Here is a 24,942-nt window from a genome sequence, read left to right as displayed (position 1 = left end):
TCCGCCATTACGTTTCTGCTGCTTGCTCACTCATATCATGCAGACCTTTCCTAAATGACTTCTGTGGCCAGAAAGAAGAAAGTCTTGGTATTCTCACTTAGCCTGAAGACCTCATAGAGGGCGGTAGAAGATGCATTGACTAAATAAAGACAGTCCAAAAAAAGCACTGTCCCTGTGAAGTAGTCAACTGTATTCCAAAGCCTTTTAACAACTAGACAGATTTTCTTCTGAGAAATTCAGCAGGCCAAGGAAGACCCTCCCAAGCCAGTCCCTCTGCTATCGGCCACCAGGATCACAAAACTTTTCTGTTGAATCAATGTTTATTTCCTTGAGTTACTATAAACAAAGAGCACACTTTCATTATTTAATTCTGTAGATAAGTCTTTGAAAATGGTGCATCTAATAAAGATTATTTGCAATACCCATATTTGATGCATGATCTTCACATCTACAGTTTAATGTGAATTTAAATTCAGCCGATAATTTCAGGTGACAGCTTTATCTGCAAAGCCTCCATTTCTATTTAAACCAATTTATTTAATGGGACAATTTAGAGCACTTGTTTAACTGATCCAAGTAACATTAAAAAATAAGGAAAAAGAACTTTCAAATGTATTTTAATAATAGGAAACACTACTATTTTAAAATCAATGAATCTTAGCCTCAAATGTGAGTGTTAGTTATATAATTTCTTAATAAAGAGATTTAAAGAAGATAGCAAAGTAATCATTATAAAAAAGTAAACTCAGATAAAATATACCATTCTCCCCTAAAATACCAATAGACAAATATTAAAACCTCAAATAAAATACGTGCTGTGAAATGTAAGAAATGAAAACACTGAAAATAATCAAGATATGGATTTATAAAGTTCAAACGCATTATGCTTCAATTTTCATTTCACTCATTTCTACTGCTTTCTAGGTGCATCTCACGTACAAATAGTTAAAAAAAATCTGGTGATTTTCTTTATTATAAGGGCTGAGAGGGCAGTGATTGAACACTCTGCATTTTCTTTGGTAATAGAAAGTATGATTTATGAGAGAGGAATAAAAATCTAAGAAAACCACTCAATAAATTATTCAATTTTCAGATTGAGCTGATTTAGAGCAAATTTCCTCAAGCTGCCAGTGTGGAAAATGCAGTTTACTGGACAAGAACACAGTGTTTAAGAGAATATTCATCCATGTTTTCAGTAATTTTTTTACTATAGATAAGCTACTCACCCTCTTTTAAATCCCAGTTTTATTCATTGAAAAAAATAGGATAATAAAAGAAAGCATATCTCAAGGTACAAGATATACACCTCTGGTGGCATTCAAGATAGCTGGTATGGTGATGGACTTATTTTCAAATATTATTTATTTCATGTATATGAGGAAGATATATAAGTAGTGTGTCAAATAACAAAATTAAGGAGCAATTTCTCAGGCTGTGTCTTTCTCAAAGAGTAGTTTCATTTCAAACACTTCATTTCCATGAACATGCACATTTAAAAATTGTAAAATTGATTACACAGATGAGTCAAATGTTGAAGACAGACTTAAGGTTCATGTGAATTATGTATGAATCAAAGGAAAAAGTGAGAGAACATTTATGTTGGAGTATACTAAGAATACGATAATTGTTGTTACTATTTTATCCATATCTATTATTGTTATATTACTATTATACTAATAAACCAAATATACTATGCCCTGGCATAAAAGAAGTTTTTGAATACCTGTGCATCATAAAACCATCATCTCTTACTTTACAAATGATTAACAAAGAGAATGCATCAAGTAATCAAGAAAGTATAAAAAAAATCAATTAAAAAAAGAAAATCATTTTAAAAGGGTGTGGAGTGGAGCTCACAGAGGACAAGTGAACAAAAACCTGATAAAATTAAATGACATAAACCATTTATTATAATAATATTTTGTAAAATAATAGATGTTTTAAGGGCATTCTGCTTAAGTAACTGCCTACAGAATTTGAGGAATAATCGCACTGATGAAGAGTACCACACCATCTCCATTACCTTTGAATCAAGATATTTGAAGTAAACAAATAGTTTTTTTTTACTTATATATATTTTAAAATTTCATCAAGTAATGCAATACATACTACTGTAATAAAAGTCTAAAATTTTCCTGTCATTTTTATGAGTTTTTCTGAATAGGCAGTGTTCATATAAATATAATATTACTTGGAAATTTTCCTCTTCAATGCATGTTATATGTTTCTGATTTACTTGTAATTGCAGTTAATATTTTCCTACAGGCAGCATCCCCCCCAATAAAAGATATTCTCAGCATTTTTTGAGTATATTATTTTTAGTTAAAATATTCTTTCATCTACCAACATATGGTACAACATATAAATCGTAATATTTTTGTGTTCCAATTTTTATCACAAACAAGCCTAAATTTTCTTTTAACATTAGCAAAGCTCATCCATAGTAACTTAAAGATAGTTAATATCTACCATGAATTCTGGGTGTCTCTACTCACAGTAAAATTACATTTTATAGTATTAACTAGAGGTCCAGTGCACAAAATTTGTGCATGGAGGAGGAAGAGTGTCCCTCAGCCCAACATGCACCCTCTCCAATCTGGGACCTCTCAAGGGATTGGGCAGTTGGACATCCCTTGATGTCCACAATCCAGGACTTCTGGCTCCCAATAGCTCGCCTGCCTGCCTGATAGCCCGTAATTGCTTTTGCCTGCCAGCCTGTACATCCCCTGACCACTCCACTACCAGCCTGATCAATGCCTAACTGCTCCCTTGCCAGCCCGATTGCCCCTTACTGCCCTCCCTTGCTGGCCTGGTCACCCATAACTGTCCTCCCCTACTGGCTGGTCAACCCTAACTGCTCTCCCCTGCTGGCCTGATCCCTCCCAACTGTCCTCCTTTGCAGGCCTGGTTCCCCCAACTGCCCTCCCTTTCAGGCCTGGTCCAACCCCCTCCATCAGCCCTCCCCTATTGCCCTGGTCACCCCCAACTGTCCTTCCCTGCAGGCCTGGTCCTCCCCATCTGCCCTCCTTTTGGGCCTGGTCACTCACAATTGCCCTCATCTGCTGGCCTGGTCCCTTCCAACTGCCCTCCCTTTCAGGCCTGGTTGCCTTTAACTGTTCTCCCCTGCAGGCCTGATCGTCCCTAACTGCCCTCCCCTTCAGGTTGGGTGCCCTGTAACAACCCTTTCCTGCAGTCTGGGTCCCCCTTTACTTCCTTTCCCTGCTGGTCTAATCGCCCACAACTGCCTTTCCCTGCTGGCCATCTGTGGCAGCCATCTGGTGTCCACATGGGGGTGGCCATCTTCTTGTGTGTTGGAGAACTGGTCAATTTGCATATTATCTTTTTCTTAGATAGGATAGTTCTTATATCCAATAATTAACTGAGGACAGAACAAGGCCTCAGTGAAACTTCAAATAATGGGTAACTCATGTGACAATAAGACTCATCAGAAGTTCCACCTTGATTTTCTGCCATGAATTTTTCACCTAGAAAACAGGTCTTTGGGCCAGTGGATAAGTTAGGCACTCATGATTTGGTATGAGGCACAGAAATGCCACCTCAGGAGCATTTACTCATGATGACATTAGCTGTGTTTGGAAAGTTGGAAGAAACCTATTAATGGCATATGGGTGCCTGGCCAAATGAATTGAAAACTCAAACGTAGTAATTGAAAATTAATTTAAATATACATTTGGTCATATTATCAATCATTTTTTCATCAAAAACTTACTAATAAATTTGAAAATCAGATTTTCACTTATTTTTAACTGTTTTTTCTTATTTTTTTAAAGTCACAGTGAATGAGTTAATGTTTTACAGCAGAAATTTAGATTTATTTGCTTGCCATAAGCCATAAACATCATCATTATAAAGTTATAATGATAAGATGTGTTATAAAATCAAGTGGACCAACTATAAACCAGTTTAATTTTAGTGTCTATTATGTCTCTTATTCCCAGAAAAGAAAAAAAAAAATCCCAAAAACTGGCACATGGGTACTGTCATGGTAGCAAATGAAAACAAACTTTTATACTGTATATCCCTTTAAGCTATTACTGTTAATCCTGTTTTCATTTTTAATTACTTACTTTCAAAACATTTTTTATAAATAATATAGTTTTTGTTTTGGAAAATATTTACTGATTATAATAGAATATAGAAGTTCTTTAAAAATCTGACAATTATATGAGGAAATTGATAGCAGAATAGGTCAGATACAGGGCACTTGGCTTGATTTTTGCAGAAATGATATATTGTGAACTCATATTCTCAATAAATTCTAAATAGTAGAAAAAATCCCAATGAAAGAGCATCCAATAAATTTTGCACTTACTTTGCAGAGACAAACTGTCTGTAATACACTGTAACTCTAGTTCCTCTGTGCATTCCATCTTTGGCTGGATCTGCATCATCTGGTAGTTACCATTCTCATTCATGGACCCTGGTTCACTGTTGACTGGTGTCTTTCTCAAGGTCTTCATGTGCTGTTGAACTTCCGCCAAGAGAACAGCTTGTATTGCTTCAGTTACCTGTTAAGTTTGTGTTTCCATACAAATTATATTTAGTATTATTACAAATAATAATAATTTGTTTTGCACAAAGCCCAAAGCCTGAAATTTCGATTAGGAAGGATTCACATAAATTGCAATGTTCCATTCCACTAGGATTAGCATCTGAAATAATTAAAATGCAGATACTGAGAAATGGCACCCAAATGGTGACACTGATCTTTTGTAAATGCAAAATACTATACAGGAAAGTTGAAAGGAGTTTTGAATTCCTTCTTTTAAGATATTTTCACTGGAAAATAAAGGAAACTAATTTGAATATGTCATAATGCTCTTAAAGACAAGTGTAGTTCCTCAAATAATATCTAGCTCTAAAGCACTATTTAGCTAAAAACACATGATTTAAACCAGGTTAAATACAGAAAGTTAAAGACAAGACTTTAATAATAAATCTCACTAAACTCTGTGTATATGCACGTGGCTTTATATAGGTCACAATACTGCAAGGTGCAATTTCCCATTATTGTACATGCCCACTCAAGGACCTGTGGTTGGCTAGAGGGGGTGGGGGAATACTTGTCACAGGGTACCTAATCCACTATGTTCATTTTTAAATAAATAATATAGTATATGACATCCCAAGTTCTACACAGACTTGATAGACAGGTCTTCTGAGCTTTGTTCCTCTGTCCTTTTTGCATATCTTGTGCTAAGGTTCTTCCCCTCTATCCATGAGTAAAAAGCTGGTGTACTCTAGCTTTTTTCTGGAAAGAAATGAGATACAGTCTAGGTGTTAGGTCAAGTTCAAGGAAAGTCAAGTGCTGAATAAGTGAGGGAAAAACGAAGGGCACTGTGATCTAGGTGAACTTGGGACACCTTCCTATTATCCTTCTCTGGCTGACAGTTAAACCTTTCATATAGCCATCACCCACTGCCTGCTCCTTTCTCCTCTAAAACCTGCCCTCCAATGACTCAGGTTCCACAACTGCCACTGCCCCCTCTGCATTATCCCCAGCCTGCTCTTACAATGCCCGGGGCATGGGCTTTGGGGCAACCCCAGGGTGATGGAGAGAGGCTGATGCCAAAAATAGAACATGTACACATCTAAATATTTATTTAGTCTCTTTTATGTGGCATGACTGCGATAGAGACTTTTAGGCTCTAGGGACACTCAGAGAGCTGTTGCTGATGGCAGATGCTTACTAAGTGACTGTGGCAGAAGGACCTGGACCCTTGACCTTCCAATATAGGAAGCTTCCTAAAAGTATCAGAGATTTCCTGATTACTGATCGCTCCTCTGTTTTTGTTTTTTGTTTGTTTGTTTTGTTTTGTGTTTTTTTTTTTTTTCATTCAAATGCTCAAACTCAAATGCTTGGTTGGCTTGGGAAAAGACAGATAATGAGTGAAGTGATTTTACTATACCAGTGATTGGCAAATTCATTAGTCAACAGAGCCAAATATCAACAGTATAACAATTGAAATTTCTTTTGAGAGCCAAATTTTTTAAACTTGAACTTTTTCTAATTCCACTTATTCAAAATAGCCTCACCCAGGCCGTGGCATTTTGTGGAAGAGCCACTCTCAAGGGGTCAAAGATCCACATGTGGCTTACGAGCCATGGTTTGCCAACCACTGTACTATATACCATGTCTACCAACACTGTAGTACTGCCTGTCACAGTACAGGTACATAAATGCTCACTCATGCATATCACATGATGAGATTCTCAACACTGTGTCAGTTATTGTATACCATGAATCTAACTGTTCTGCAAATCAAGATACTAGTGAATCATGATATTAATATCTACATGTTATGTGATAATATATTAACTATTAGAAATAATGTTTGCTAGCATACACTCTATACCACAATAGAGGTGGTCCATGCATATTTATGTGTGTCATATAGAGGACCAAACTATATTATTTATTCATGAATAATTGCACATCAATGAATTTTACTTGAATTTTGTCCCACATTTTATTTGACAGTACTGATTACAAGATGTGGATGATGTGGTACAGAGAGCTCTAAATATGAAATCAGAAAGCCTGGGCTTCTGATCCAACTATGACAGTAACTATAGATGCAACCTTTGACAAGTGTGGGTGCTACTCTGGGACTTCATTTCCTCACTTACAAAACAAAGTCCGTGATACCGAGAGCGGCTGGAATGAGAGCTTCCAATCACAGAGTCCTGTGTGGAACCTTCTTCTGTCCATAACTGTAATTCAGAAGGCTATTGGACGACATCCTCAGACCCATGGTCCCTCCAGATTGTGGCCTACCTCTCCGAATGAGCCGTCTGGCCATATGCCCCATGGAAGTATGGCTGCCTCTCACTGTGATCATTGTCATCTCTAGGAACACCCACAACTGTGACTCAGAAAGTCCTCTCTCCCACTGGATACAACAGTCTATAACAACCAGGATCAATATTCTTTCTTAAAAACCTATAAGGGTGTATGTAATTTCATCTAACATTTCTAATTATTGGATTTATATATCATGACCATATTTTTTAACTGTTGAATTTTGGGGATTTTGACATATTTGTTACTACAAATACATATTAAGAGAATAATTAATAACAGTATCATTGAAAACAAGAGGAAGTAAAAATAACAAAATGAAAAATATTCATCATAATGAATAGAATACTCAGAGCTACAAAACTTAAAAGTGAATACTGAATGGCATACACCTAGCTGGAGACAAACTCAAAATACACACTTGATGCTCTGTGTGAAATCAATAAAGCATGGTTCCAATTCAGAGAAACTATACAACTTATAAGCAGGTTAAAATAACATTACCACTGTATCTGGTATACAGTGGGCACTAAATACATACTAATGGAATTAAAATACTCCTGAACACTTTAAAAACATACACTGTGGAAAGTAGAATTTATTGCTTCTTTTTAACCATCAATATTTCAGCTTTTCTACTATATAAATATAGTAGATAAATTTTATAGATAGTAGGGATAAAATTTATGCCCCAAAATGTAAAATGTATGCAGTATTTGTGATTTTAATAAAGAGCTAGAATTGAAAGCACTATGGATATCAAGCTGACTCCTGAATGCAAGTTTCTCTGCAAATAGATATGCAAAGTATTAAACTCTTATGAGGGACTGTGCAGTGATTTAAAATAATGAAATAATGTTTACTAATGCATAAGCTGGAAAGAGAAAGCCACGAATCTGGACCATGTACTCATTACTAGAAGTATTTCAGTGCCATAGGCAAGCTGAAATTTTTAGGTTTTGTTTTTTTTTTGTTTGTTTGTTTTGTTTTGTTTTGTTTTTAACTAAGACCTTGAAACAGCAAAGCAAAATAGCACAGAATGTTATAAAGACTCATTAAGAGCCACCAAGGCCTGCTTATCGTTCCAGTGTTCAAATTTTCTGATATAAAAGCATTTTTCCAATCCTGGCTCACACTGGTCTTTGCAGCATCTCCTTAAAAAAGCCACAGCACCTCTGCCTTAGAGGTGCTGATGTCATATTTCACTCACTGGAGTTCCATTAGAAAATCCCAAGTCTGTAAGGGCAGCTTCTGAAATATGCAAATTAGCAACCACAAAACCTTGCTGTTGCTATTTCAGCCCTTATTCCAATAAGATAAAATGGATAGATAGTAGAGATAAAATATGGGTATGTTTCTTGTGTGAGAAGCACAAGAGACAATTTCCAGACAAACTTATTCATCTGAAAAATATATTCCTTCTTACTTGTTCCCTTAAGATACCCCCTAATCCAACTTCTGAAGTAGGATATTGCTCTATTTTACAAAAGCATTCCCTTCCCACCTAGTGATTCTAAAATATATTAGAAAGTAGATTCAAGTTAACTTGATTTGACAAACTGCTTAAATTAACAGCTTTATTAGTAATTTGAGGACTTGTTTGATGAAGCATTTAAATGGATACTTGCAAAAATTCTCATTCCCACTTTACACATGAGGAAAATAGTTAAAGTTAACCCTATCTTCCAGAGTCATTCATTGGTCTAGTGGCAGAGATGAAAGGCAAACTGTGAAGCTTGGACTTCCTATAGTGTGAGTTATAAATGCTCTGATAATATTTGTACCTGCTCCCAGCATTTTGCACAGGGTCATAGTATCATAGAACCTTAAAGATCCACTAGTCCAAGCATGTCCAAACCTCATTAAAACTTATCTGAAAGTCAAATTAACAACTACAAAAAAATATTTAGTTAGAGCAATTCATGATAAATGTTCTGTTAAACTCATTTTCTTAAGGATTTTTCCCAATTGTGGAATTTGTTGGCTAGTAGGGGGAAAAAAAATCGCACTTTTAATAGATAGATTCCTTTATTGATAATATGCTGGTAAAGTCAACATGTACTGATGCCCATTTGATTATCACAGAGGCTTTTGCATAGCTATTCATTCATTCATTCATTTACTATTTATTGACTGGCTACTGTCACTACTGCCTTTTTTTGGCACTGGTCAAAGAGAGGTGAGTGAGACCAAGCCCCTGCTCTCAGCAAGCTGAATATAACAGAAGATAAGCAAGCAAATAAATAAAGGTATAGCCTAGCCATCATGGCTCAGTGATAGAGCATTGACCTATGAACTCTGAGGTCAAGGATCTATTCCTGGTCAGTGCACATGCCCATGTTGCAGGCTCCATCCCCAGTGTGCAATGTGTAAGGAGACAGCTGATCAATGATTATCTCTCATCATTGATGTTTCTCTCTCCCTCTCCTCCCTTCCTATCTGAAATAATAAAAAATATACTTAAAAATAAAGGTATACTCTCCATTAAAAACAGCACACAAAAAAGAAAAGAAAACTGGGTAATGGGATGGTGGCTGGAGGCATGAGATTGGTGGGGGGGAGGTGACACTATTAGATGGAGTGATCAGAGTAGACCTCTCTAAGAAATTGACTTTTGAGCAAATAATATCTGGAAAAAGGAAAATTCTAGCTCAAGAGAATAGTAATAGCCTAAGGTGGAAATGAGCTTTGTATGTTCTGAAATATAAAGACGCTCAGTATGGCAAAGATAGGAGGGAAAAGGATGAGCAAAGAGGTTAGGCTAAGGGCAAATCTTATAGAAACTAGTTGGCCATGGTAACCAGCCATGGCCAGTTTCAATAACCATTCCAGTTGTGTTTACTTGGTTTTATAGTGTCAACCCCCACAGTTCATCCTGAGTTAATTTTCTTTGGTTTTCCTGTACCCAAAATAGCCATTTTTAATCATTGTTACTGCTATTCTTGTCTTGCAAATTTGATATGCATTAAGCTCATGAAGAAGAGCAAAGTTCCAATAAGTACCCATCTAATCAATGTACAGATTTTTTTTGTATGTATAAAGCTATCCACTTACTTTTAGGACTGAAAAAAGAAAAGGCTTCAATTGGGCATCTAAATTAGCACATAAACGAAGAATTCTCAGGAAAGAAAAGCATTTCTAATTACACTTACCAAATTCCTAAGCCTAGAGACATTTTGAAATAAAATAATAGACAATTGTGCCACAAATTAAAATTTCAATGAGTAGTAAGTTATGGATCCCATTAACATCTCTTTCTTAGCTCCCTCTATTCAGACCCCCTAACTTGGTGCACCTTCGTATATATTATTTTCCACTTTCCCCCTCACTATCAGTCTCTGCATTAACCCCTTTAAGTGCAATGCCCTGGGAGGACATTGTGTGAGGACAAGCACACCTACTCACTCATACGTTCAAACAAAAAGGAGGATGAATGAACCACAGCAGCAATAAGCTCTTCCATAATCAAGAACATGCGCTGTGTCATACCTGCACAGACTGGTCTCTCCAACAGGAAATTAGCTTCAAGAGAGAAACATCAGCTTCAGGTAGATGGGGTTCATTCTTACCTAGGAACATACAGAACACATTTATATCCTGAGAGTATTCAAAATGGATGCACCTAATGGTCCTCAACTCCAGCTGCGCAGTAGAATCACTTGGGGAGACTTTTTTCATAAACCAAAGCCCGGGGTCAGTCTTTCAGAGATTCTGATTTAATAAGTCAGGATGACAGTGGGTCAGGCATGAATACTCTGTAAAAGTACCTCAGAGGATTTTCACGTACAGCAAGAGTCAAAAACCATTCATTAATGTATGCATTTATAATAATTAGACTAATACATATCTACCTATGTTAAATCAAATTCATCTTTACACTTTAAACCCATCTTTGTACCTTTTTTTGCCAACAAAATGTAATGACTAATATTCCCACTCAAACAGATCACCAAATTTTATAATTCCTTCTTAATGTGAATAGTTCCAGAAATTGAACATTGCATCTATCATGCAGAAATCGTATAAAAGACTTCCCTTGATTTGTCCTCACCCAGTTCTGCTACTCTGATCAATAGGTACAGCACTTCAGTTTTAATTTGCCTCATTTTTTTGTGTATTGTTTCTTTTAAGTCTTCCCTCTTGAATCTCCCTTCTATCCATTTGCCTTAATGTTTAGTGTGAAATTTTAAGAGTGAGCTAGGGCTTGGTTTATTTAAATTGATCTATAGCAGTGTTTTTCAACCTTTTTTGGGCAAAGGCACACTTGTTTCATGAAAAAAATCACGAGGCACACCACCATTAGAAAATGTTAAAAAATTTAACTCTGTGCCTATATTGACTATATATAAAGTAATTCTCTTGAATAGGAATCAAATAAACACAAAGAAAGTATTTTATAATTACTTTATTATGAAATATTAAGTAAACAAAATAGTGAAAAATTATAAAATTCTTGTCTTGTCTGCACCTACAGCACACCAGGCTGTTGAAAAACGCTGATCTATAGAGTGTCCAGCAGTTTCCTACACAAAAAGCACTTAATAAGAACCTTTTCATTAATTGAAAATGTACATATTTTCATCTAAGAGAAAAATCGATGAATTAAGACTTTCTGATGGGTACAATATATTATTTAGGTACCAGATCCCTGAATTAGATAAAAACAATACAGGCTTGCACTGGAGAGAAAAATGACTATGATTGTCTATTTAAATTAATGTATTATATAGGTCTGAAATCCTGCTACTTTTAAAATTAGTATTAGTCTAATGTGCATTTTATTAAATCACCATTTTAAATATCAATAGATATATGTATGTGTGCATTATATTAGTGGTCAAGGGAAATGTATTATAAGGTATTAAATATAAGTTGAGAACATGAAAGAAACGTAAACAATACATAAGAAACTTAAAACTCATTGTTTTTCCTGATAAAACATATAATGTGAATTGAAATGACCAAGATCAGGGCATAAAACATGATAGAGCAGTATGATTTCGAAGTCATATTTTCCATTTCTTCATGAGCACAGCAGGTAAAAGGACATTTTTTTTAAAATCTCTCTCCTTTTGTTGACCTTGTGACTCTACCATCAAAGCGAAGTATTGGTCTCAACTGTAACTGCTTACTGGCATCAAGGGGTACTTCACAGTGCACTTTAATGTGATATTAAATTTTAATATGGGGTGGAAATGAGAGCCAACTTTTCTTGGGAATGTCAGGGAGTTAAAGAATTAATTGCAACTTAAGGGGGAGAGATAAAAAGAAAGCATCCCAGGTTTACCAATATTACTAGTCACCGTTCTTGCTGAAAGAAGTGGGCACTGGTCCTGTCAACCCTTTAGAATGAGTGCCACAGTGTATTTTTACTTTAGAATTAATAGCATGAAGTAAATCCCTCCTTTCCCTTTACCTCTCATCTTTCAATTATTAAAACACATAACATTTCCTTATTACCTAACTGGGTTTTAAATGTATCAAGGCCAACTTTAAACATCAGGAATGCATCAGTAATAACACTAGTTGCTCGGGCTGCTTTGGTTTCAGCAGCCATAGGAAAATCTGAGGCTCCCTGGCTCTGGTTAGCAAGTCTCTTGGTCTCTGCAGAAACCACTTATGCCTCAAATTCCAATCCATTTCCTAGTCTACTAAAAAAAATGAAAGTGAGGATAAATACTCTAACAAGAACCACTAAGGAAAAGACAGGTGACTCAGAATGGGCCATATAGGGAGAACATTACTAGCAATCTTAGATGTCAGAAGTGGCCTGACATACTGGAAAGAGCAAGGGATTTGGAATCAGACAGAGTTGGACTAGAATCTGGCCCTTCTGCTTATGACTATAAGTAAGTCATCTAAGTTCCCTGACCTCCAGTTTTTCTAAGGGTAAAACAGAGATAGTTCCTCCTACTACATAATGCCCTTTATATATAAGTTGAGCTAATATATGCAAAATTATTAACATAATTCTTTGAAAATACTCAGTAACTCAAAGCTATTACTAAACTCCAACTCTAAAATATCCCAACTATTCTTTTCAATAGTCCTACGAGGGGCTGCATGTGCTGCTGTTCAGGCCATTCCAATGTAGCAATGATCTACACCTGTGGTCAGCAAACTGTGGCTCACAAGCCACATGCAGCTCTTTTGCCCCTTGAGTGTGACTCTTTCACAAAATACCATGGCCTGTGTGAGTCTATTTTGTAAAAGTGGCATCAGAAGAAGTTTAAGTTTAAAAAGTTTGGCTATTTGGCTCTCAAAAGAAATTTCAATTGTTGTACTGTTGATATTTGGCTCTGTTGACTAATGAGTTTGCTGACCACTGATTTACACTAATAAAAGAGAAACTTGCAAATTGACCTTACCTCTGCTATACCCACAAGCCAAACCCACCAGCCAATCAGGAGTGAGTATGCAAATTAACCCAACCAAGATGGCTTTGGCCACAGAGTGAGCAGAAGGCTTGGGTTTCTCTAGCAATGGAGGAAGCCAAGCTTCCTACACACCATGGCCAGCCCTGGTGGCCTCCACCTATGGAACTTAACTAGCAGGACATAGATAATAAATTTAAAAATCATATGTAGTATGTCACTTAGTGAAAAGGATTGTGGAAAACTGTAAAACAGGAAAAGGGTTAGGGTTGCTGGGAGAAGGGATGAAATGTCATGTGAGCAAGCATTGAAGGATGTGTGATGGAGGTGAGGGGCAGCAGGCTGACTCTGAAAGCTGGGGAAAGAATTCCAGACAGAGGAAACAGCCAATACAAAGGGCCTTAGACCTCCCTGTCATGTTTGGGTATGAGTAAAAAGACCAGTGGAGCTGGAGTATGGGAAGCAGGAAATGAGTAGAAAGAGATGGGGTCAGCTGGGAGCGCGAACAATGATGTAGGGTAGGCAGAAAAGCCTTGTGAGTTATCCTAAATGCTGTGGCTTTTATTCAGAGTGATGCAGAAGCCACAGAGTTAAGCAGAAGCATGAGGTTCTGACTTTGTTTCTAATAGGTCACTCTGGTTGCCTGGTTGGGAATAGAATGTAGGAATAAAAAATAGGAGGCCTCTGTAGTCATCAAGGCAAGAGGTGATTAAGGATGATGAAGGGTGGTTCTGTAGTGGAGAGAAGCAGTCAAAATATGGGGTATATTCTGAAGGTAGAACCAAGGTGATTACTAAAAGGTTAGATCTGGAATATGAGAGAAAGGGAAACATCAAAATGGCCTCAAAGTTTTCAGCCTTAACAACTGGAAGGATAGAATTGCAACTTAGTGAGAGGTTAAATATTTGAAGAAGCAAGTTTTGGGATGAATCTATTATAAAAAGCAAGATTGTCACAGACTTCAAGGACCATTATATGACTTCTGAAATAGCTCTAACATCCTCTAGTGTAATAATCACTGCTGTGCCCTACCTTGTTTGCTTAGTGCAGTGGTCGGCAAACTCATTAGTCAACAGAGCCAAATATCAACAGTACAACTGAAATTTGTTTTGAGAGCCGAAAATCGACTTCTGCGCATGGGCCACAAGTTTCAACTGCACTTTATGTGTGTGCCACACGTGGTATTTTGTGGAAGAGCCACAGTCAAGGAGCCAAAGAGGCGCATGTGGCTTGAGAGCTGCAATTTACCGGCCTCTGGCTTAGTGGATAGAGCATCGGCCTGTGGACTGAAGGGTCCCAGGTTTGATTCCAGTCAAGGGCACACGCCCTGGTTGCAGGCTCCATCCCTGGTGTGGGGCATGCAGGAGGCAGCTGATCAATAATGCTCTCTCTTCATTGATGTTTTTATCTCTCTTTCCCTCTCCCTTCCTTTCTGAAATAAATAAAAATATATTTAAAAAAGAAGACATGCATAAGGCTAATTTTAAAAAATGTGTACTTTAAAATTTTTTTCACATATATTTCAATATTGGCATAATACAAAAATATAACCATGTGAAATGTTATAATATAAGACACTTGCTTATTCTAAATTGTAGAGTGTTATTCAGTTATAGAAACTAGTTATTTTATGTCATAGAAATAAAAACAAAACAAAACAGACTATATCTGTAACTTTACCATTTCTTAAGTAACCGTAGAAGCTTAAAATATGCAAAATATCATTTCCAGGACTTTTCACTTTGTTATGCACAGAATCCATTCTGAAAGAGCTATTGAAAAAAAAAAGATTTAAAATACATTATTGAAAATGTATGAAACATATTTTAAAAACTCAATTAAATAAATGAAATATATGAGTGTATGACCAATTTAACAAATTTGGAAGGTGAACACAGATTACTTTAGCAATGTCTTCCACATTAATCTCTTTGATGAATCTTATTCCCTCACATTTCTCCTACCTAACACCTTAATTCCAATTGAATTCTGAATCTTAGTTTATTAGTATTGTCTTGTGATCTACTTTTATGGAAGGGATCTTGCTTTTAGGTCATGCAACTTGTGGCTAATGCAAAACAAACATTTATTTTTCATCCTAATATGTTGACATCTGCCAAAAACTTCTCCCATGGTGCCATGGGGACGAGAGGAAGATAGGCTACACTCTAACGCAGTGACTCAGCAGCAGCTTTCAGAGACTGCCAAGGATGTGCTCAGAGGCAGTTATCTGTTTTCTTAAAATTCAGCGGCATCATGCACCTGACTGTTAAGCAGACAAGGACATCCCAACCTTCACAACCACAGAGAAATGTTAGTAAAATGGTCAAACTTGTTGGAAGGATCCGGTGAGACATTTAATGCACATTAGTTTGATTTCCTGCAAAAGGACATGCAGTCTCTGACAGAATATCAAACCTGAAGCGACTGATTGAAGGTAGCAGTCTCTAATCCTGACACCTCCATTGGATAATGTTTTCGTTAAGAATCTATAAAGAATTTGTTAATGTGTGCTAACAATTTTTTTTAATCCTCACCTAAGAATATGGTTTTTTAAATTGATTAGAGAGAGAGAGAGAGAGAGAGAGAGAGAGAGAGAGAGAGAGAGAGAGAAAGAGACATGGGTCAGTTGTCTCCTGTACATGTGCTGACCGGGGATCCAACTCACAGCCTTTCAGTGTATGGGATGATGTTCCAACTTAGCCAATCGGCCAAGACTGAACTTCCGATGTTAAGGGAAGGCATGGTGAAAGTCTGTCATCTCACCTAGGGGGCCTGAGACATAGTCTATACTCTGTACTTCATAATCAGGAACAAACACCTCTGACAAACAATAACTAAGTCCCTCACCTGCTCTGTGGGATCACAATTAGGGAAATACATACACTTTTATAGCAGCCCAAGTTTTTAATAATTTGAAGAAATCTTAACGATCACCTATCCCACCCACCTCATTTTAAAAACAAGGAAAGCAAGGCCCAGAGGGTTAAGTGACTAGTACAAAGGCTTGTGGCTAGTGAACAATAAAATCAGGATGCATTCCTGGGTTTTCGGGCTCCTGGCTGCCTGCATTTTATTTTTAACCAGATATTAGGTACGATGTAATTTTCTTAGTGATAGAAAGAAAAGTAGATGAAGCCTATCTGAATTTAAAAAATAAATAAATAGGAGAAAATAGAGGATAGTAAAGAACCAAAATTTATCACTCTGTTTTCTCATTGTTAGGGCTATGAACAGAAAATGGAAAACCCAGTAGTACAAAAGCATTATAATGGAAGGAAGTATAATGCTGAATCCTGCATAATCTATAGGGACTGCTTTGCTACTAGACTGCAAGTCAGCTGAGGGCAGGAACTCTGTTCATTACACAATGTCTGGCACAGGTATCTGTTGAATAGCATCTCTCCTGTAAAGGCTTCTAGATGTTTCTATCTCACACTAATTATTCTCTTTACAAGACTACCTAAAATACCTGTATTACAAATGGTTTTTCTTAGATTTTCTTTATCTTACTTCAATGTTTTCTATGTATTTTATGTGCATTATTTTTATCATTTAAATGAGCTCAAAGCCAAAGGAGAAAATTTTGCATATTTCCCCTAGAGGCTGGTGAATTGCATTAAATCTTCTAATATCAGACTCTGAAAAACTGCATTGCGTTTTAGCAGTGGGAGAGGGTAAATACTAAGAGTTAAGGTTAGTGATTAATCAGGCTTTGGAAAGAAACTGGTACTCAACCTTGAATCAGACTCCAAAAAGCTGAATTAGTCATGGGGTTGGTGTCTTCTCTCCATAAGCCTTAATGTTGTCACCCATATAATGAGCAAAATAATAAGGCCTATAGCCCAGCTTTGCTGTGCATACTAAATAAAATCATGTATGTAAAGGGCTTCCATGGTGACCAGCAGATACTGATACTAAGCACTAAAAATACACACAGCAGTTATTATTACTAAACTGTACTTTCTACAAATTAATTACTGGTGGTCTCTCCTATTTTTAAAATGCCAAAGTATACATTAAATGGTGGGATTTGAGGAATGAGATTTTCAAACTTTTCCTTTCCCTATGATATATAAAACATATCATTATAGGCAATTACTTAAATGTTCTTTGTTCATATTTAATTCATAGCAAGTGCAATGTATTTCAAGGTTGTATGTATATATGTATGTATATATGTATGTGTCATCTATTTATTGAATCATTCGGCATCCAGAACTCTGATTTTCCTGGCACATATTATGAGAACAAGGATTATTTGTTGAACGATATATTTTAAAACAAATTTATTGCTCAAATTATCCTCTAATCCCAAAAATTAAAAGAAAGGTTTGGTTTTTAAATGTCTTTGGAGCTAAAGGAGTTGTTGCATATTCATTCTTTATGTAAATGAAGTAAAGAAGGAGAAAGGCTAGGGAAATGAATACAACAAATAATGGTAATTTTTAAAATATCCCAAATAAGAATAGTCAAAATCTCTTGGCATGTCTTACCTGTCAGTTCCATATGCCACGTCTACAGGCATGTTAACTAATTTGTTAACTAAAAACAGTCTTCTCAATAAATAAGTGATAGTGTTTGACTCATGCGAAGCATCGCAATTATTTTCCAGTCCTCCTGGTGTCCCAGCTTGATTTGGAAGAGTGGATGTGTATTTGTTTGACAAGTCCAACACTTTTCTGGAAAACAAATTGACTTTCGAGTAGTCTTTCTTCGTTTCGGCATTGCATACATCCCAACCTGGCAGCATCAGTGAGAAGTGATCTTCATTTGAAGCAAGTCCTAAAGAAACGGGACCCTGAAGCTTCAAAATATTGAGATGCTTAATGCAAAGGTTATCTAATTCCTTATCCACGCCCCATGGCAAAAGGCAAGATAGGAGCAATTTGGCTACATCTATTGTGAGGTTGGCATCAAATTTTCTGGATGGCGTAGGGTGTGTCTTTTTGGAGCTCTTCAGTTTCTTCTGCCTTTTTATTCCCTCATATTCTTCTAAGACCAGGGTGGAACTATCTCCTTGGCTCGGGGCTTCACTCACAGGCCTGGCTTGTGCCTCTGCTGAGAGAGAAGCACAGGAGGTTTTATTTCTCTTCAGCGTCAGTGTTTTCTTCTCAACTGTACTTCTGGCTCTTCTCAGGATCTCACTGGGATAGAATGAATTGGAAGGGTCACTGTCACAGACCGATGTTGACAGCAGAAGTTCAACAAGGCTTTCCAAGTCAAATAGAAGGATATGAAAGCCAATGCTACTCCATTTGGTCTTCACAGGCAAGACATTAAAAGGACCCGAGAAAGACTTGGCATCAGCAACCTGAAGGAGAACGAAAGAAACACAAAACTTTATGTGTTAAAGCCCTTATTTTTAAATGATTTTACTAAAGGTCACATGGAGTTAAAAATGGCATAAACAGAAAGTATTAAGTAGCAGTACAAGTAATGGCAAGTCATTTTAATTTTTTTCTTTTAATTATAAAAATTCTCTAAATTATACATCCTATATTCTAATATACTCAAATAATTTTTTCTTAAACTTTTGTTTTTCTTTTAAAAAATATAAATTAGAACCCATGGAATATTATGGAATTTGATAGACATCCTTTCATATACACTTTCACATCTTCTTATCAGTATGGCCATGAAGACATACAACAGGAGGAAAATAAGTTTGAAAATTAAGGAGAACACCCGAAACCGGTTTGGCTCAGTGGACAGAGCGTCGGCTTGGGGACTGAAGGGTCCCGGGTTCAATTCCAGTCAAGGGCATGTACCTCGGTTGTGGGCATATCCCCAATAGGGGGTGTGCAGGAGGCAGCTGATCGATGACTCTCTCTCATCGATGTTTCTAACTCTCTATCTCTCTTCCTTCCTCTCTGTACAAAAATCAATAATATATATATATTTTTTTTAATTAAGGAGAACAGTTAGAATACTTGCAAAAATTTACAAAACCTTTAAGAAGAATGGTCTCTCCAAACCTGTTTAATATTTTATTTAAATTTTTAAATAATTGGAGGGAATCTAAATGTTAATCAATGTCAAACTGTTTTTATTTATTTTAAAGGTACACTTTGTTCTTTCTCTGCCTAAAATGATTTTGACCTAAATATTGGCATGGGGGATCCCATACGTCCGTGAGGTTCCTGCCCCTTGAAAAGGCCTTCCTAAAGCACCTCATCCCCTCACGCTCACCTACTACTTTCTATCATCTTCCTTTTTTTTCTTTCTTCCTAGTACTTATATTATATACAATGTTTATTTGTTTACTGTGTATTTTCTCCAATAGCATTCAAACTTCACCTCTACAGGAGTTTTGTACGTTGCTTTATTCCCAGTGCTGCTCTAAGGCGTTATTAGCATCTTTAAAAAAAAACACAAAAAAAACAAAACTGATTTCAGATAGAAAGGTAGGGGGAGAGAGAGATAGAAACATCAATGATGAGAGAGAATCATTGATTGGCTGCCTCTTGCATGGCCCACACTGGGATCAAGGCAAAAACTTGGGCATGTGCCCTGACCAGGAATGAAACATGACCTCCTGGTTCATATGTCAACATTCAACCACTTTGCCATGGCAGCTGGGCCACTATTAGGGTGTTAATAACTATTTGTTGAATAAATAGTTAGCTTGTTGAATAATTAGCATACGTATATAATGGCATACCATTCAAATATTTTGAAATAATGGTGTAAAACTATATTTCCTGGGAAAATGCATTCTATAAGGCAGAGAAATAATACCCTTCTAATAAAGCCATGTGTGTATGAATGTATAGATATTTTTACATATTGACATATATAAATTTATACATATAATATGTACATTTATATTCATTATTTATATTCATAAAGGAAAGGCACTAAAATGTTAATAACTTAATTAGAAAGAGAAGTTAAAGTAATCTCTATATGTTAGGGTTATTATAAATTTTGATTTTGGATTTTTTTTTTTTTTGCACTGATGACATTTCGTTTATAATCATAAAAAAGAAAATTTTAAAAAACAAACCATTACAATTTTTTAAAGATAAAAATCCAGAATGGGCTTCAGTTTTATACAATTCTATTTCTCTGACAAAAGTACATTTTTTTTCTACCAATAAGATAGTGTAAGGATTCGTATAATTATTAATAAATAATTTCTGAAAACCAAAAATAAAAGCTATACAGACTGAAAATGGACAAATGGCATCAATAGCAATTCACAAAGAATAACATTACAATTAAAATATGAAAAGACGTTTATAAGCAGTAGTAATCAAGAAGTGAAATTAAGATAGTAATACCATTCATTACCTATTCATTTAGTAAAAAGAGTTTCTTACATTATCTTATTATGCAATGTCTAATGCATATAAGAAATAAATAAACCATGCAATTAGAACTCTCATGAACTTCTACTGTCCTAAAGCTATCATCTTCTCTGGCTGTTGTGTCTGGACCTCCTCAATCATTGATTCTCTCTCATCATTGATGTTTCTCTTTTTCTCCTCCTACTCCTCTCTGAAATCAATAAAAATCTATTTTAAAAAAAGAAAGGAAGGAAGGAAGCTCATTTCCCCCAACTGATTTAACCTCATATACCTTTTCTAACAGCCCCTTCTAACTGTAATCTTGCTTTTTCCTTGGATGTCTCATGACATGCCCCCCCCCCCAATTCACCTTTTATCATCATCATATGTATAAGTATCCTTATTTTCATCACCTGCAATCTCTAAAAAGCTGAGCCTGCCTTAATCCCAGTGCACGGCATCAGCAAAATTTGTTCTGTTAAGACTTCATAGAATATGAGGATTTTTACAAAATACTTTATTGAGCCTAAAAGTGCTGGATAAGCTGAGTCACAAAACCATTGAGAATAAACATACTGAGTTCATGGCTCTCTATAGTAACTCATAGTGATTGAAGATGTTATTCCGGGTCTTCTTGAAAAGTAACAAATAAAATTGGGGCCCATTTTAAAAATAATGATTAAGTTCACTTTTGTTTGCAGTAACTCGGGAATCAGACTTTAAGTGTTAGTTCTGCACATTTCTGTAAACCCAACTCTAACCTCTGTGTGACCAGAGAAATTCACTTAAAAAACTGTCCTCTAAGTGAAAAATAAGTGTCTTGCAACACCAGCCCATTTAAGCACCTAATTACAGGGTCAGTCAAGAGTCAACCTGCCCCGTAACAGATTGCCTTTGTCAGGGGGATCGGATCTGCCCAGAGATCACTCAGGACACCTGCACTCTTGGCTCCTGGTGTATTCAGATACCATAGCCTTGACGTTGAACTATGTCTCTTCAAAATCTTATTGATGCAGAGGCTGGGGTAATTTGGAAAAGAACAAAAGTGTTCTAAAACTAAGCCATTTCTCCACGGACACAAATGAAACCACTATTTTCTATCCCTCTCTGAACACACCTGTGCCTAAAATTCATAGGCCACTTCCCTGGTTCTCTTAAACATTTTTTTGAAATAGAATTTCAGGGTGAAATGGTTAGAATGCGCTCCAGCAAGGTTGTTTCAAAACACACTTCAACCAAGAGTGAATCTATAGGTTATTTTGTTACACATGCCCAAGATTCCTCTTTTTCTTAATTCTTCTTAGGTCATTTAATATATTTATTTTTCCAGAGAAAATTTGTAATCAAATCATTGTTTCCAAAAGCTCACCAAGGAGATTTTAAAAGTTATTGTTATTAAATGTATAAATTTGTTATTATGTTAATTGAAAAAATATTGTGCTTTCTCTCTGGGGTTGCATACCTTATTAAATCAATATATTTTTATGTTTTTTAGTAATTTTTAAAACATGTACCGTATTTTCCGGCATATAAGACGACCCCCCTAATTTTAGTTAAAACATAGGTTTAGGCCTATGCCTATATTTGCTGAATAAGACTACCCCCCACTTCCGAGGCAACACCAGTTCTTTCTTTCTTTCTTTATTTTTATTTATTTATTTTTCAAATATATTTTATTGATTTTACACAGAGAGGAATTGAGAGGGACAAGAGTTAGAAACGTCGATGAGAGAGAAACATCTACCAGCTGCCTCTTGCACACCCCCTACTGGGGATGTGCCCACAACCAAGGTACATGCCCTTGTCCGGAATCGAACCCGGGACCTTTCAGTCCGCCGACCAACGCTCTACCACTGAGCCAAACTGGTCCCGGCGCCAGTTCTTTTTTTATAGACTGTCTCTCTGACTCTGGCCAATCTGAGCAGGCTTTTCTTCATTTCAAAAGTCGTCTTATACGCCGGAAAATATGGTACTCATATGGGTGTTACATATTTTTTATTAAATTTATCCCTGTTTATTTTCTATTTTATTGCAATTATGAAGATAATTTTTGTATTTATTGTATTTTCAAAAAAACCTGTTCTTTTGTATTATTATATTAAATTTGATTTCAGCACACTAATGCTCATCTTTTTTTTTTTTTTTAGGTTTTCTGTTTTATTCATATTTTTATGTAGTATATCCACCATTACTATATTTAAGTAAAGGTAATTTGTTCCATTCTTTCCATCCTTATTTTTATATTTCTTTTTCTTTTTCTTTTTTTCAGTTAATCCTCACTTGAGGATATTTTGATTCTCAGAGAGAGACAGGAAAGAAATATTGATGTGAGAGAGGCACATCAGTTAGTTGCATCCCACACACAACCCAACTAGGGCAGGGAGTTGAATCTGTAACTGAGGTATGTGCCCTCAACCAGAATCAAACCCAAGACCCTTTAGTGCATGAGCCAATGCTCTAGCCACTGAGCCTATTTAGAGCATATTACTATTTAGAGCATATTACTCCTCTTAATTTCTGGCATTTGCTAAAATGTTAAAAATATGTTCAATAATAGTAGGAATGGCATATTATTATAAATTAAATCAGTATGATTATTGCTGGGTGTTTTTTTTTTTTTAATTTTTAAAATAATTTGATTCATACATTTTCCTAATACTGGATAAGTTGGAATGGTTTCCTAAATCCATGTATGTGAATAGCTACTCCTCTTCAATGCCTGGACATTTAAATTAGATTAATACAGTAACATCAGGTAAATGACAGAAAACTATTTTAACAGCATAAGCTAGCAATAATCGTATATTAACATATAATTCTAAATATCTCCCCCATCAAAGATTTCTGAAAGAGAAAAATAAAATAGTAGTTATTGGAGGCTTGGTTAAAAATCTAACCAGGTTCTGATATAGAAGGATGTACTCCAAATATTTCTCATTTGTCAAAGCAATCTGTCAAATAAGACAGCATCTATAATACAATCTCATTTCTCTATGAAAACAAATTTATACATATGCACACAGACCCGTAAACATGCCTTTATTCTATGGTCTAGAAAGGAACACATCGACAGCATCTTAATAATGAGACTAACACAAAGGCAGTGGTTTGAAGAGGGAGAGAGGTTTGTTTACTGCCCATAAACGTTAGGGTCCTCCCCGTACTGTCAAGCACTCACTTCCTAAAATTCAGCCTTGATCCATTAGTGATACATGAAAACCAATACTGCTACATCGTATTTTGGAAAGTCTTAAGTTACAACATAAACCATACCTGAAAAGTCAAATTACTGTATATATTACTGACATGATGTCCCGGAAAAGAAAATGCTTTTATATTTTCCCTCCTCAAATATATCAAGACATGCCATCTACTTTAACTGATTTAATACACAGAACCGCATAAAAATTTCATGGAAAGTACAACTTAAATGCTATTTTACCTATCTACCTTCTTGTCTCCAAAGGCTGTTTACCATAGGGATTCAGCTTATTCTGGGAACTCTGCTAGCTCCCTGAGAAGACACATTTCCATTAGCTGATGGAGAATCCCACATTGGTTTACCCTCTTTCTTGAGACACTAGCCACTTTTCTAACAAGACACGCACTCCTGATGAACAAGCTCCTGCTTTGCGCTTTGCCCTCTGGATGATTCCAGGGTAGAAAATGCAGGTTACAAAGTATTATTAATTAATGTAATGGGGAGCTAACATTTATCCAGTGCTAAAATCTTTCACACAATTTCACTTTAAAATTTTAGTTCTAAAAATTCGAACTCTGAGCTAAAGCAGAGATTGACTTAAGGATTCTTTGGTTTATAAATATTTGTGATATGGGGGATACTGATTGCCTGATCTCCCTGTCAGCAATTAATTAATTAATTAATTAATTCCAAGTCACCCAGCCAGTGTTGCTTAGTGGTTGCGTGTCGACCTATAAATCTGAGAGTCACCAATTTGATTCCAGATCAGGTCACATGCCTGGGTTGCAGACTCAATGACCAGTAGGGGGCATGCAGAAGTCAGCCAATCAATGATTATCTTTCATCATTGATGTTTCTATCTCTTCCTCTGCCTTCCACTCTCTGAAATTAATAAAAATATATTACAAAATTAAAAAATAATTCCATGTTTATTTTAATTTTTATTTATTTAATATATTTTTATTGATTTTTTTATGGAAAGGAAGAGAGAGGGATAGAGAGCTAGAAACATCGACGAGAGAGAATCATCGGTTAGCTGCCTCCTGCACCCCCCCACCCCCCACTGGGGATGTGCCCACAACCAAGGTACATGCCCTTGACCGGAATAGAACCTGGGACCTTTTAGTCCACAGGCTGACGCTCTATCCACTAGGCCAAACTGGTTTTGGCAATTCCATGTTTATTGAGTTGAAATTTTTAATTCAGCAAGTCAAGCAATTCCTCAAAGTGCAGAAACAGGTTAGAAGATTT

At 36.1% G+C, this 24,942-nt stretch overlaps 1 protein-coding gene across 4 annotated transcripts in view; it reads right to left on the bottom strand.

The window, feature by feature from the left end:
* WDR72 (WD repeat domain 72) overlaps positions 1 to 24,942 on the bottom strand; it is a 172,015-nt gene that overhangs the window by 63,910 nt on the left and 83,163 nt on the right. For all 4 annotated transcript variants that reach the window (XM_045582387.1, XM_036441441.2, XM_036441448.2 and 1 more), the window contains 4 exons: positions 17,694 to 18,511; positions 14,878 to 14,969; positions 10,313 to 10,392; positions 4,334 to 4,529 (listed from right to left, as the gene is read on the bottom strand). In XM_045582387.1, the coding sequence (XP_045438343.1) occupies positions 4,334 to 4,529; positions 10,313 to 10,392; positions 14,878 to 14,969; positions 17,694 to 18,511 (1,186 nt within the window). The remainder of the gene's footprint in view (positions 1 to 4,333; positions 4,530 to 10,312; positions 10,393 to 14,877; positions 14,970 to 17,693; positions 18,512 to 24,942) is intronic.

The sequence above is a fragment of the Pipistrellus kuhlii genome, unplaced genomic scaffold, assembly GCF_014108245.1.
Source record: "Pipistrellus kuhlii isolate mPipKuh1 unplaced genomic scaffold, mPipKuh1.p scaffold_m20_p_1, whole genome shotgun sequence".
Taxonomy (NCBI): Eukaryota; Metazoa; Chordata; class Mammalia; order Chiroptera; family Vespertilionidae; genus Pipistrellus; species Pipistrellus kuhlii.
Note: the sequence above shows the minus strand (reverse complement) of the source record. Positions and strands in the feature narration are given on the sequence as shown.